The sequence below is a fragment of the Podarcis cretensis genome, assembly GCF_951804945.1.
Source record: "Podarcis cretensis genome assembly, chromosome: 12".
Classification (NCBI taxonomy): Eukaryota; Metazoa; Chordata; class Lepidosauria; order Squamata; family Lacertidae; genus Podarcis; species Podarcis cretensis.
In genome coordinates this window covers 21,112,283-21,125,087 of record NC_137181.1, presented here as the reverse complement: position 1 = coordinate 21,125,087, position 12,805 = coordinate 21,112,283, and the positions used below count along the sequence as shown (strand labels likewise).

General features: G+C 38.6%; 1 protein-coding gene across 3 annotated transcripts in view; it reads right to left on the bottom strand.

The window, feature by feature from the left end:
* MPP7 (MAGUK p55 scaffold protein 7) overlaps positions 1-12,805 on the bottom strand; it is a 79,610-nt gene that overhangs the window by 26,317 nt on the left and 40,488 nt on the right. For all 3 annotated transcript variants that reach the window (XM_079946830.1, XM_079946829.1, XM_079946831.1), the window contains exons 5-11: positions 11,418-11,498; positions 6,322-6,453; positions 4,520-4,601; positions 3,841-3,926; positions 3,266-3,340; positions 2,880-3,076; positions 2,317-2,381 (exon numbers count right to left, since the gene is read on the bottom strand). In XM_079946830.1, coding sequence (XP_079802956.1) covers positions 2,317-2,381; positions 2,880-3,076; positions 3,266-3,340; positions 3,841-3,926; positions 4,520-4,601; positions 6,322-6,453; positions 11,418-11,498 — 718 coding nt within the window. The remainder of the gene's footprint in view (positions 1-2,316; positions 2,382-2,879; positions 3,077-3,265; positions 3,341-3,840; positions 3,927-4,519; positions 4,602-6,321; positions 6,454-11,417; positions 11,499-12,805) is intronic.

The window sequence follows — 12,805 nt, the reverse complement described above, 5'->3', positions numbered from 1 at the left end:
TTTTCGTGAACATATGAAAATCTTAAGGTATAAAATTGAATTTCCAAGCTATACCGAAAATATTTAACAAAATTTGTACGTAAAAAGATTTGCGTGAGAAAGTATAAAAACAAAAAATGCTAATGTATTTTTTAAAGTGGATAACTTTTAGGCAAAAATACTGAAATTCATCAAATGCACTCTTCGGTTTGATGAGACAGCAAACTGCAAAGATGAAGCCTGTGTTAATGCCGTCACCACAGCAGCAAGTGACCCAAGACAAGATGACACTGACTTTATATAATTTAGGACTGCAAATAGTCATAAAAAGTGAGGTCAAAGTCTGCTGTCCTTGCAATAGTAGAGAATATTAGAGGAAGACTCCTCACTAAATGTCAGGAAGAATACTAGGTTTGAAAGAAGAGTGAAGATGTGTTTGGCTTGCTGACAAAACAGATAGTGTTATAAGGAGTTACAGTGTAGAATTTGACAAAATGAGTTTTACTTTCAGTGTTTGGGCGCCACATAAAAATTTGAATTGTGCACAATTAATTCTCAAAATTATAAAATAGGTTGCATCTTGCTTGAATGCACACCATACTAAATCACATGATATTGATAAATATATTTGACAGTGATTAAATATTTCTTCTCTCGCACTTAGTGAAAATTTTAAAAAGTATATAATTCAGTTTATATTTAATATCAAAATTACTATTTTATTTTGGTTATACACTTAACCAGGTCTTTCAGAGATTAACCACCCCGTCCATGAAAGGTAAAGGTAAAGGTACCCCTGCCCGTACGGGCCAGTCTTGACAGACTCTGGGGTTGTGCGCCCATCTCACTTAAGAGGCCAGGGGCCAGCGCTGTCCGGAGACACTTCCGGGTCACGTGGCCAGCGTGACATCGCTGCTCTGGCCAGAGCCAGAGCCAGAGCCAGAGCCGCACACGGAAACGCCGTTTACCTTCCCGCTGGTAAGCGGTCCCTATTTATCTACTTGCACCCGGAGGTGCTTTCGAACTGCTAGGTTGGCAGGCGCTGGGACCGAGCAGCGGGAGCGCACCCCGCCGCAGGGATTCGAACCGCCGACCTTTCGATCGGCAAGCCCTAGGCGCTGAGGCTTTAACCCACAGCGCCACCTGCGTCCATTACACAATGCTAATTATGGATTAACAATATTAAATTATTATTAGTCATATGAATGAGAACACATGTGATACAGCTTAAATATAAAAGCATACTACCATGGTAAAAATCATGGTTCTGTTGGATAGAAGGTGTTTTGGCCAGTATTAGTCTAACTGATTTTAATTACTGATGGTTCATGCTCTCTTTTGAAGACATATTACATCAAATGAATGACAAATTTAAGGACACGTGCATAAGTTACACCATATAACAAATGTCACCAATTTCATGCAAATGTAGTCCAGTGCTATCCTATGTCAGAAATAGAGCTAGTTCACAAATATAAATGACTGCTTCTCCATGCTCCTGACCCGCAACACACACACATAATTCCATGCAACCATTTTATATTAATTTTCCAAAACCTTACAGAAAGTGGCTCATCATCTTGCTGTCCAACTTCAAGTACACCAATAAAATGATTTGGTTTAGAGTAATGTTACTGTCTTTGTTCTATAGAAAAATGAACTACTGTGTTTTTAAAAAAACTAGAACTCTGAAACCTTCAAACATGCTATTTTTAGTCCATGATGAGAGATACTGGGCTTTCACATCATTTGCTTTTGATATAATTCTAATTAGGCACACAGAAAAAGTACTTGCTAGAATATTCTTGCTACATTTTAAAACATATGCCTTATATATGCCACTTCTTATAAGTCCAATTCAGTTCTAATAAGAAAAGCAGATAGAAAATTTGATAAGCATATGAGTGGTAATAGATCATATATCAGCCTGATATTTATTGATATGTTCTAAAAACATACTCCAAAGCAGCTTCACTCAACCTCCAGATATTGTTGGACTATGCTTCAAAAGTAGATGGTTGAACCTGAAAAAAGCACTGACTTCACATGTGTCCCCTTTGTGTAGTATTTAAATACCCAGTGAGTCATTAAGAATGCCTTTCCAATAATTAGAGATTGCCATATTTATTATTTTATTCACTGTAGGGAATAGGTTTTGCATAAGTATTGATGTCGGAAGCGGGGGTAAGCCATTTTCTTTAACGAAAATCCCATTCCTACAGCATCACAGGTTTTGGCCTGCTGATATATCTGAAGATACCAGCGCCATATCTTAAAAAGAGCTGATACAAGCCATATTTGTGTGAACAAAGGAGTATGATTTTTAAACAGACTTACATGATTTTCTATTGGAAACTTTCAAGGGCTGAACCTGTACATCTGATCTTCTTAGTGCAAGCCTCCTATAAAATGATTTGGGGGAAGGGAAGAGAAGCAAAACTCTTTATAATTTTCATAGCTATTTTGAGATTAACACTCCATATCAGTCTTTTCCAAAGTATCCTGATTTTTAGAAGACATATTCCTAAACAATACAGTCTACTCACAAGTCTATGAAATTAAATTCTAGAAGGGTTTTTTATGTTCTCCAAACACAGCTGCAGTTGTTATTCATGCATAGTACATCAATAAAGATACAGATACCAAAGTACTATTTTCCATATGTTTTTCCTTTCCAAGGTGGATCACAAATATTCTATACGGTTTTGTCATTATTAATGTGAATAGACAAATAAAGAAAACCAAACTACTTGGGCAACAATTTACAAAGTTCAGACATTTTACCATAGGACAAAACTTGAAAGTTTATTGACCTTATAATCCATAAGTGCAGGCATAACAATTATATCAAAGATATACTGATCACATTTTAAGTATCAGAGAAATCAGAAACTGCTCACCTTTCTTGGAAATGCTTTGAAGGAATTAAGCCTGCCCTGGGATTGGCATTACCTTCAAGCTTGGCTTGCCACCAAGTTGCATCATCCTGGCTCATGATCTGAAGAATATCACCTTTTCTGAAAGGAAGTCCAGCTTCTTTACAGGGAATTGCTTTATCCTCACTGGGATCATAGTCAAACAGAGCTTTCATGAAGATCTGGAAGAAGGCGGCCTTATTTGTAATTAAATGTCTTATTACAACCCCCAGTCTCCGTTTTTATTGCTTATTGGCATACAAACAACATGTGTAAAAATACAATTGTAAAACACATTTACATATGGGTACAAAATATATTTCAGCCAGCAATCTCAGTTAGTCCCTTTTTCTAAGTAAAGGACCTCTTACCTTTCCTTCTTTAGATGCAGTTTCTTCTTTGATACTGGGTATAATTTTAAATGTAATGGCTCCTTGCGACTGGGACTAAAAGGATGTGAAAAACAAATTATTAAAGCATTCAGTACAAGTTAAAGAAAAACAATAAGGAAGGTAGAGCTAATGTAACTTGTAGTGCTAGTAAACTTGATGTGATTAACATCTTAGTACCTCTTTATAATAGGCTGTGCTACGATATTCTCTTCTGTCCTAAAAGACAGACATGTTCTGATAATTTATGCAAAAGTTTGTTAAGAGGGTTTACAATCAAGTGGTGTATAAATTGTTATGGATTTTAAAAAACAAAACCATAAAATAAAGAAGTAAATAGCCTCTCTTGTTCCATCAAAGAGTTAATGAACCAAGAAATAAAGGATATAAAAATAACCAATGCAAGAAGAAAGGCCAAGTCAAGCAGGAGGAAAAAACTGAGGACTGTGCCTGCCTCCCAGAGTTCTTTGCTCCTGCCTCCATCATGTGCCAGGGGTTGTAACGCAACCCATTAAGCTCATCATCAACTGCCTTAAATTATTCCATTTGTAACCTACCAGAATTTGTATAATTTCTTCTGGTTTTTTATCAGCTACAGGAATTCCATTAACTTCCTTAAGTTCATCGCCAACATGAATGAGACCTGTGGAGCATATTTATTGAATAACCATTTTAAAGTTCAATACAATTGTGCATATCTAACGTTGTTTCAAGTCATGGTCATTCCTACTCCGCAAAGCACAACAGATTTCTACTTCTCTTCTACCCAAATGCAATTTTATAGCAAAGTCTTTCTGTCTGTCTCTCTTTGGGAAGGCAAAAGAGAATTGTGTTTGTAGTTGTTTATTTTAGTATCACTATAGTTTTATTGTAATGTGATTGTTTTTAATCTTTCTGCCCAGAGAATCTTTGTTACAGGAGAGAATATAAATGCTTAGTGCACAGCAGTGCTCAACTGTGAAACTGCGATACAGAGAGGCTGATTTGATACCTTCCTTCTTGCTGAGTTTCTAAATGTATTTCACTAACGTGATAATTTTCAAACTGCTAAATTGCATCCATAATACCAAAATCCTATCAGAGATCCTATCACAATAATCTAACATAATATACATGGCAGAAACCACAAAAAGGTTTCTGGATGCAATTACCTACTTTTACCAAGCAATTTAGAATTCATTTGAAGCACTAGGCTGGCCATCACATCCCAGCAATCACACTTTTAAACATTCTTACCACTTCTATCTGCAGCACCTCCACGCATTATTCGAGCCACAACAACAGCTCCAGTCTGTTCATCCCTTTTAATAGTAGCTCCCTTTAAAAATAAATTGAAACATTATTATGATTTAATGCTGGGCTACACTGAACAGTTTTCTACCAGCAACCTTTCAGTAACTTGAGGAAGGTAATTATATTTGAGATTCCTGTCTTCACAAATGAAGCTATCAGGACCCCTCTATTCCCTGGGTGTTAAAGTATTTGTGAGGTGTTCGAGTACTGAAGAATGAAAACCTTAACACTACATATAGAAGACTGCAAGAGGCCAGATTTTGTTTTTGTTTTAAAAGATTACATTCAGAGGAGTTTTCCACATCTCCCACATTATCTGTGCTTAAAAGAACATCCCACTTTAGAACACAGTAATTACTATTTGGACTAAGGCATCTTGGGGAATCTTGGATAGTTTCACCAAGCAAAATTAAGTGACCTGAAAACCATTCTACATTTCAGTACTGCTTTGGAAAACACATGGTGAAGGATTCAGTGTTTTTAAAAAGTGGAATATTTCTTACATTACGGTAACTGTTTTTACAATTATAAAACAGGTACAAGACAAGTGCAGCAGCATGAACAAAGACATATGTAGGAGATGGCTGGTGTGGAAGCCTACAGGAATGAGTTACTACTTTCATTCACACTACAAATTACCACCACCAAGCTTTCTCTGCAGTGATTTGTGGCAACAGAGATGGGTTGAAATGGAAACTGAATTTTGAAATCTAAATCTGATCAGATCTCCTATCAGCCCAGAGAGCCAGTAAGCCAGGGGTGGGGAATATCAGGTTCAGAGACCCAATGCAGCCCTCCAGGCCTCCCTATATATCCTTCTGAACTCTTCCCAGGTCACACCTCTCTCCCCAGACCATATACCTAACCAGCCTTGGTGAAGTGCTTTCCCCTAGCTGCTGGAATATATCTCTGAACTGCAATAATTTCTACTACCTGGTGGTCATTCTCCCTCTGGTCACTGCTGTGCATACACAACCTGACTGCCTGTCTCCAGGCACTGCAGTTGTCTGCAAGGGATTCCCACACAAAATTGCCAGCCTTCATGTCACATTTGCAGACATCTTTATATGGCAGAGCTGATTTGCCAGTGGACCTGGTGCCTGAAGCCAGCTCCCCATAAAGCACATCCTTGGGAGCCTGCCATCTTCCATTCTGTGGTCATGACCAGGCCAGGGTTGATATCACTGAGACAGAAGTGTGAACATAATGGGAATTGGGGCCTGGAAGAGTACATCTTTGAGATTCTGTCCTGCCATGTGATGTCCAAAATCATCCTGATGCAGCGTATTTGGAAAGTGTTGAGGCATCGCTCCTGGAAGGGTATAAGTTGACCACAACTCACTTCGATAAAGCATGGTCGATCTTAATATGTAAGCATGGTCAATCTTAATCTTGGTATTAGCCATTGCATTACATTCTCCCATACCCTTTTGGAGAGGCAAGCCATTGCCGTAGCTGCCTTACCAATATGTCTGTTCAGCTCAGTGTCAATGAAGAGGTTGCTGGTCATGATGGAGCACAAATTTTGTGCACCACTCATATTTATTAGCACCTCATCAATTTCCTACATTTCCTACCCCATTCCAAGAGACACTCATAACCTTTCCTCCAACATGCAGAAATGTTATTTCAAAGTCCCCCTTATTAGTGTATAATTTGTGCACAACTGTGCAATGACACCGGCTCATATTTTTGAGTGTCAGGTATGATTTTATTGTTATTGGGGTTTTTTAAAAAAAACTTACCAGCGGTTCTCTATTTTTCACTAGCCTGATTATTTTCACAGAGTCTTCATCATCATCAATATCATCAGGCATGGGAGGTAGCACTGGGTCGTAGTTCTTTTGGGCAACAGTATCATGCACAGAAAGCAAAGCCTGAAAAAAAATCATATAAAAAACCCCCAATTCACAATTGGACCTTGATAAAATGGAAGTTTACCACTTATGCAGTTTTGCTATTACTATTGCAGGGCTCACATCTGACCATTTGTCTGGTGCTACGTTCTTGTCTCAGCCTATGGACAGTACTTTCTTTCTTAACTGGAAGTGTGAACAGTACAGTAGTGAAGTACTTGTCTGCTTAAGTTACTGCTGGAGTAAGCTACACCAATTTGAAAAGAAAGTGGAAACACACCCTGAAACTGTTTGAACATAGAAGGGAGAGAGCAAAAGCATATTTGTTACATCTTGTCCTTCATTTGGTTTGGAGGACACCTTTTATTAAACTTGGCAAAACTATAATACAATTGTAAATTCCTTAGGCATGAATAAAGAGGAAGTTATCCCATGCAAGCTGAAGTCTTTAATCTTTTCATTTTCTTTCCATGAACAAAGACTGTGTGTACCTTACAACTTGTCTTTACATCAGAGGATGCTATTGGAAAATCTTCTACATTTCCAGTTTCACAATCTAAAAGTAAGATCATATTCACACAGGCAGCTCTGGAAAAGTTATTTTGTTTTAGCTACAATTCTATGTGTATGATTCATTAATATAAACATGTTCCATATTTAGAACTTTAAAGGAGGTATGATTCAAATTCCTATACTACCTAAATATAAATATTGATGTTCAACTAAATTCTTTGACATGATCTAGCTGGAGATGAGTACTGAGAAACCTTGCCATGTCTAGATGTGGTACAATATTTTTCAGATTAAAGCACTGATCATTTATCATTTCACAATGCATAGTTCTGTAAAGAAGAATAATGCAGTTGGTAGAGCATGAGACTCTTAATCTCATGGTAATAGGTTCAAGCTCCACTTTTGGTCAAAGGATTCCAGCACTGCAGGGGGTTGGACTAAAAGGTAAAGGTACCCCTGCCCGTACGGGCCAGTCTTGACAGACTCTGGGGTTGTGCGCCCATCTCACTTAAGAGGCCAGGGGCCAGCGCTGTCCGGAGACACTTCCGGGTCACGTGGCCAGCGTGACATCGCTGCTCTGGCCAGAGCCAGAGCCAGAGCCAGAGCCAGAGCCAGAGCCGCACACGGAAACGCCGTTTACCTTCCCGCTGGTAAGCGGTCCCTATTTATCTACTTGCACCTGGAGGTGCTTTCGAACTGCTAGGTTGGCAGGCGCTGGGACCGAGCAGCGGGAGCGCACCCCGCCGCAGGGATTCGAACCGCCGACCTTTCGATCGGCAAGCCCTAGGCGCTGAGGCTTTAACCCACAGCGCCACCTGCGTCCCGCGGGGTTGGACTAGAAGACCCTTATTGTCCCTTCCAAACTCTACAATTCTCTGAAACATTTAAAATGCCTGTTCCTAATTCTAATTCAGAAGTTTACAAAGTGGGGATGGTCACAATAACTCCACTCCAATGCTATTACTTGCTCCTGATACTGTCAAAAGAATACTGATTAGGGGTATTAAAATGCCACTAGTGTAACTCAGCTGCATATTTATATTTGTATATATATTATTTGAAATCATATTAGGCTATTTTCTCCTTTAACTATTTCAGTTTTATTGTTGCATGTAACTTCCTGTAACAAAAAAAAGGCAATTTCCCATCCTGAAAATATTTTGAATGTTTTACATCCACCAGTCAGAACTGTTAGTCATACAGAGATGGTCAACACAAAAGTAGTGACTTTTTGCCTTCTTACACTCCTGCTTCCTCCTGCTCAGGGCTAGTAACCTAAGGAGATACTTTGGACTGTCTAGCTATTCTTAAAGTTCACACTTCATGCCATCTGTTTAAAATTCCTCCCGACTGCACCTCTTGCCACCATTTTACTAATTCAGTTTTCCATTCTTTCAGAAGGATAAAAATGAGTTTTTCAATCATCAGGTGCTTTGGGTAGTTTCCAATGAAATTATCCCCGAAGCACAAGGAAAGGACCTCTGTCTGTGCAGTAAGACTTCCTCTCTTTCTCTCTTCTCCCCCACCCCAAGCTGTTCTGAGGGTTCTCCCAATCCTCCAGAGAAGATTTGAAGGGGGACGGGGAGCAGCCCTGTTGAACAGGTAGAGGCCATTGTGCTAATGGGACAATGATAAAATCCTCTGTCCTTTAATTATCAAGTTCCTTTTTATAAAACAAAACAAAACCCTAAACAATAACATTATAGAGCCATTCACAGCTGAAGCAGACATATATGCTGCCATGATCTCTAGTCAGACAATTTCTGCAGGCTTGTAAATTGCTTCGAGGAGAAAACGAGCATTTTGGTTACTTGTAGTTGTTTTGCTCTGGTTGTATGCAAATTGTATCTGCAATTATGATATTATATAAAATAAAAAGGACACCTGAATCTGTAACAGATATAAATGTTGCAATAAAGGGAACATCATTTTTGCTGCTCCATCTAAATGATCTGTACATAGTTCAGGGTTAATTTCTTAAAATAAAACATCCAAGAGGAAAATTATGTCATTTTCTTTTTCCTTCCTGAGCAATCTGAGATAGATATTTGATTTGTTGTTTTCTGGCTTTACAGTTTTCAAAAAGACAGATCTGTTGCTTGATTTATGTGCACAGATTTTCAAATTCACTCATAGCAACCTGACACGCCATGAGTACCCAGTTATTTATGTATAAATAAATATGACATAAGAAGCTTATGTTTTACTCCACAAAAGGCAATTCATATACCAAACTGAGACAGGTCAAAACAGTGTACGTCATTTCATACAACATCTTTTTATATATAATGGTAGAACACTTAAGGAGCTGAAGTGCAAAGCTAATCAAATGCAGGAGCAGTTCTCCCACTGGCAGACCACTGATCCTGGGAAGACCAATGCAACTTCCACTTTATCGACACTCGTGACAACCTCCAGGCAGGTATGCACCAGCCTCATTAACATCCAGATCCAGAAATCCACAAGCATTTCAATAGACTTTGCGTATGAGCTCAGCAACCACAAATAATTGGTTTTGCAGCAGGTTAAACTGTGATCACTTCTATCCTTGCCAACTACTGCATCAGGGCCATAGGCTTCTTTGGTATTAAGCAGTACAGCCAAAGTGTATTTTACACGAATAATGTTTCTATTTTAGTTGCTTCCTATGAAAGTGTAATATCTTTGTTTCAAATAAGGGTATGATTAACAAATATGTCATGGAACATTCTGCTTTGGCCTGTAATTAATGCTTATAATAATCTACCCAAAGTTTCTTATGAATCCACTGAAGCCAAAAAGAAACCACTGAGGGGGAGACAAGCCAATAGTGTAATAGTATTTTCCTGGCTTGGAGCAAAAACTTGTAATTAACCATGAAGATCATCCAGCAAAGGATGGCATGTATTTTGAAATCCACTAGATTCTTTGGCTTAGATGTCGTTCTGTGAAGGTATGGTTTATTTGGAATTTTAATCCCAGTTCATATTGATTACCCAGGATTCACTTAGGGGACACAAAAATACCCCCCCCAATATATTTCCCAACAATTTGCCCAATTAACTTGCTTCCACCCCAAACACTGTTTAAGATATTCAGGCAATTAATTTAGATAAATTTCCCAGGGTGGTGAGTTGCAAGAGGATAAAGGGCCTTTGTAAATATGTTTATCTGCAACTCCTAGCAAGTGATTTAAGGATAAATAATTGCAATTTAAAGAGGCAATAGAACTGCACCCTCTCTATTTCTACCTATCAAAAGCCAAAAGTCTTACTGTCTGGCTCCAGGCAACAAAGAGTTCTACACTGTGCAGTAGCTGCCAAATACACCTATGTGTGTCTCTGCTGACCCTATTGTGACAATTCTTAAAGAAGGAGACTCAGTTCAGCTTCTGGCTGCATCATACATGCAAAACAACTTCATTTTCTTTCCATGGAAGTATGCACAGGATTGTATGGAATGGCTTCTGTGTAAACCAGCTTCTACTGGGATATAGCCTGCAGCAGCTATCTCTGCGACTGCAGTGGTTGTAAGAGCTGCCCCATTCTTAGAAATGGCAGGTGCAAGTAATATCAGCACACAGTCCTTTGAGGAATATATGGAATTTGATATGCAAAGTAGCTTTGGTGCTTTATTAAAATGTTCATTAAATCTATTCAGAGTGGTAACTGAGAAGGAATTTGCTTTAAAACAAAATTAAACTTGGCACAATTTACACTGAAATTTAACAGAGGTATATCTTTAATCAGTATAAATTTATTGAATGGAAGAACTTGGCTGTTTCCCCAGTTGTTGGGGTTTTTGTGTGTGTGTACATTATGATAGAAAACTGTATGGAAGAGAGACTGCCTTAAGGTATTATACGCAGCATATGTCTTGCCTTCATATTCAGGCAATGTTAGATCTGTACAACTGTTTATGCCATTTTACTTTCTCTCCCAAGAGTGCCACAGCGGTTTACCAGCACTCCTTGTTTCTGCACTCCTATAGAAAAAAAGCAGAACAGAGAGTAACAAGGGACAGGAAGAAGTGCAAAATGTGTCTTAATGGAATTAGCTACAAATACAAGCAAGTGGAGGCTACCTGTAACTATGTAGTCTGCTGCTACCTGCGTCTTGCAGACAATGGTAACAAGCAAAATATTTCTTCTTGGCATATTTGTCATGCAACAAAATTGTGAAGTTGCTTCGACTTAGCACTCCTCCAAAGGCCTGCTTAGATGCAAGGTATGATTATCTGCTGATGAAGCAACACAGACTTCATTTTTTTCCACCAGAATATCCAATTGCACTCATACACTACAATTGTTTTGCAAATATCAATAACTAACCATAATGTGTGATAGAACCCTTTTTAAACTACTTAAGGAAATCCTGCAGTTTTGCATATCCACATGGACTCAATAAATATACAGCAAAATCCTTAGCAGACTTTGAAAGCTGAGCAAAGCAACCATGTGTTCATTTCAACAGGTGCAAGCAACACATCCTCACCTTGAGATTGGGTTTTGACAGTAGTTTCAACAATTCTCTGATCTCACTGTTTAGTGGTTTGCTCTGCAGCTCTTCAGCCAGCTGCAAAGGGGATTGAAGTGACACAAAGAACATTAGCAAGAGCATTGTTTTACTCAGCGTGTCAGTGACAACCAGGAATCAATCCTGTTCAAGGTTATTACTTTCCAGTGTGTTCAGCATGAAGAAAAACAGACTATCAATCATTACTCTTCATCTTCTGGCCCTTATGCTAAATTCTGGCCAGGTCTTTCAACTGAGTTTGACTAAAGTAATCATATCTGGCACCAGCACACCCAGATCACATTCTGATTTATAGCAATGAGGGCAAATCCCTGCACTTCATCTGAGTGAATGGTCCTTTGCGTGCAGACAAAGGGCTGCTTGTAAAAATGACTGGATCAACCACTGACACTGTCTATAAAAAACAGCTTCTGAATGAAGTGGAGAAATCCACATTGCTTCCAAATTGCCACAGTAGCTATTCTGTTTAGGGCTGGGATAAGGAAGCAGAGTGCTAGTATTATCAACTTTATCATGTTTACATACACAAGACAAGTAGCTTGTTAAATGTCAGACAAGTTAATCACAGGAACATGGCTTGTATTAGGTTACCAGATATAAAAGCATTCTAAAGGCTGAAAGATCACCTTCAATAAGAAACCCAATCATATATGGGCTATATCACAAAACACTACCCTGAAAATACAACAGGTTAATCAAATGCCAGGATTACTCAACTCATCTGAAAATTAGTTTTAGGCTTAACATGTTATGCCTGCTACAGGATTAGAACAGAGATGAGGAATCTAACACTCCACCAGATGTTGTTGGGCTATGATTCCCTTCATTCCTGACCACTAGTCATGCTGGCTGGGGGTGAGGGGAGTTGGATTCTAAAATCATCTTGAGGTCTACAGATTCTCCATCCATGCTTTTGAATAAAGGAAGCAAGGACAAATTACAGGGTACATTTTAAGTTCTCGGGAGAGAGTCTCTCAGTTTGAAACATTCTTGTTCTGAATTTTGCAACACCTCACAATGATGGAACTTCCAGCAACAGTGAAAGTGAATCTGCAAAATTGTGTCTATATCTCTACTGGCATGAAGCAATTCTGTGTATGATTATGTCAAATAAATTTTTAGAGTGCCATTACCTACAAGAAATTAGAATGGGCAACCACACAGACCATCAATGTATAGATTGTTTACAAAAAAACTGTACTGTACCAAATATTGTACTGTAAAAAAACCTGTACTGTAGCCTTGAGTGTGCTCCCACTGTGTCAAGCATGCATGAGTTTCACTTAAATCAGTTTAACTTACTTTTTATTCTGCCTACCTCACAAGCTCTGTCATAGTTTATACAG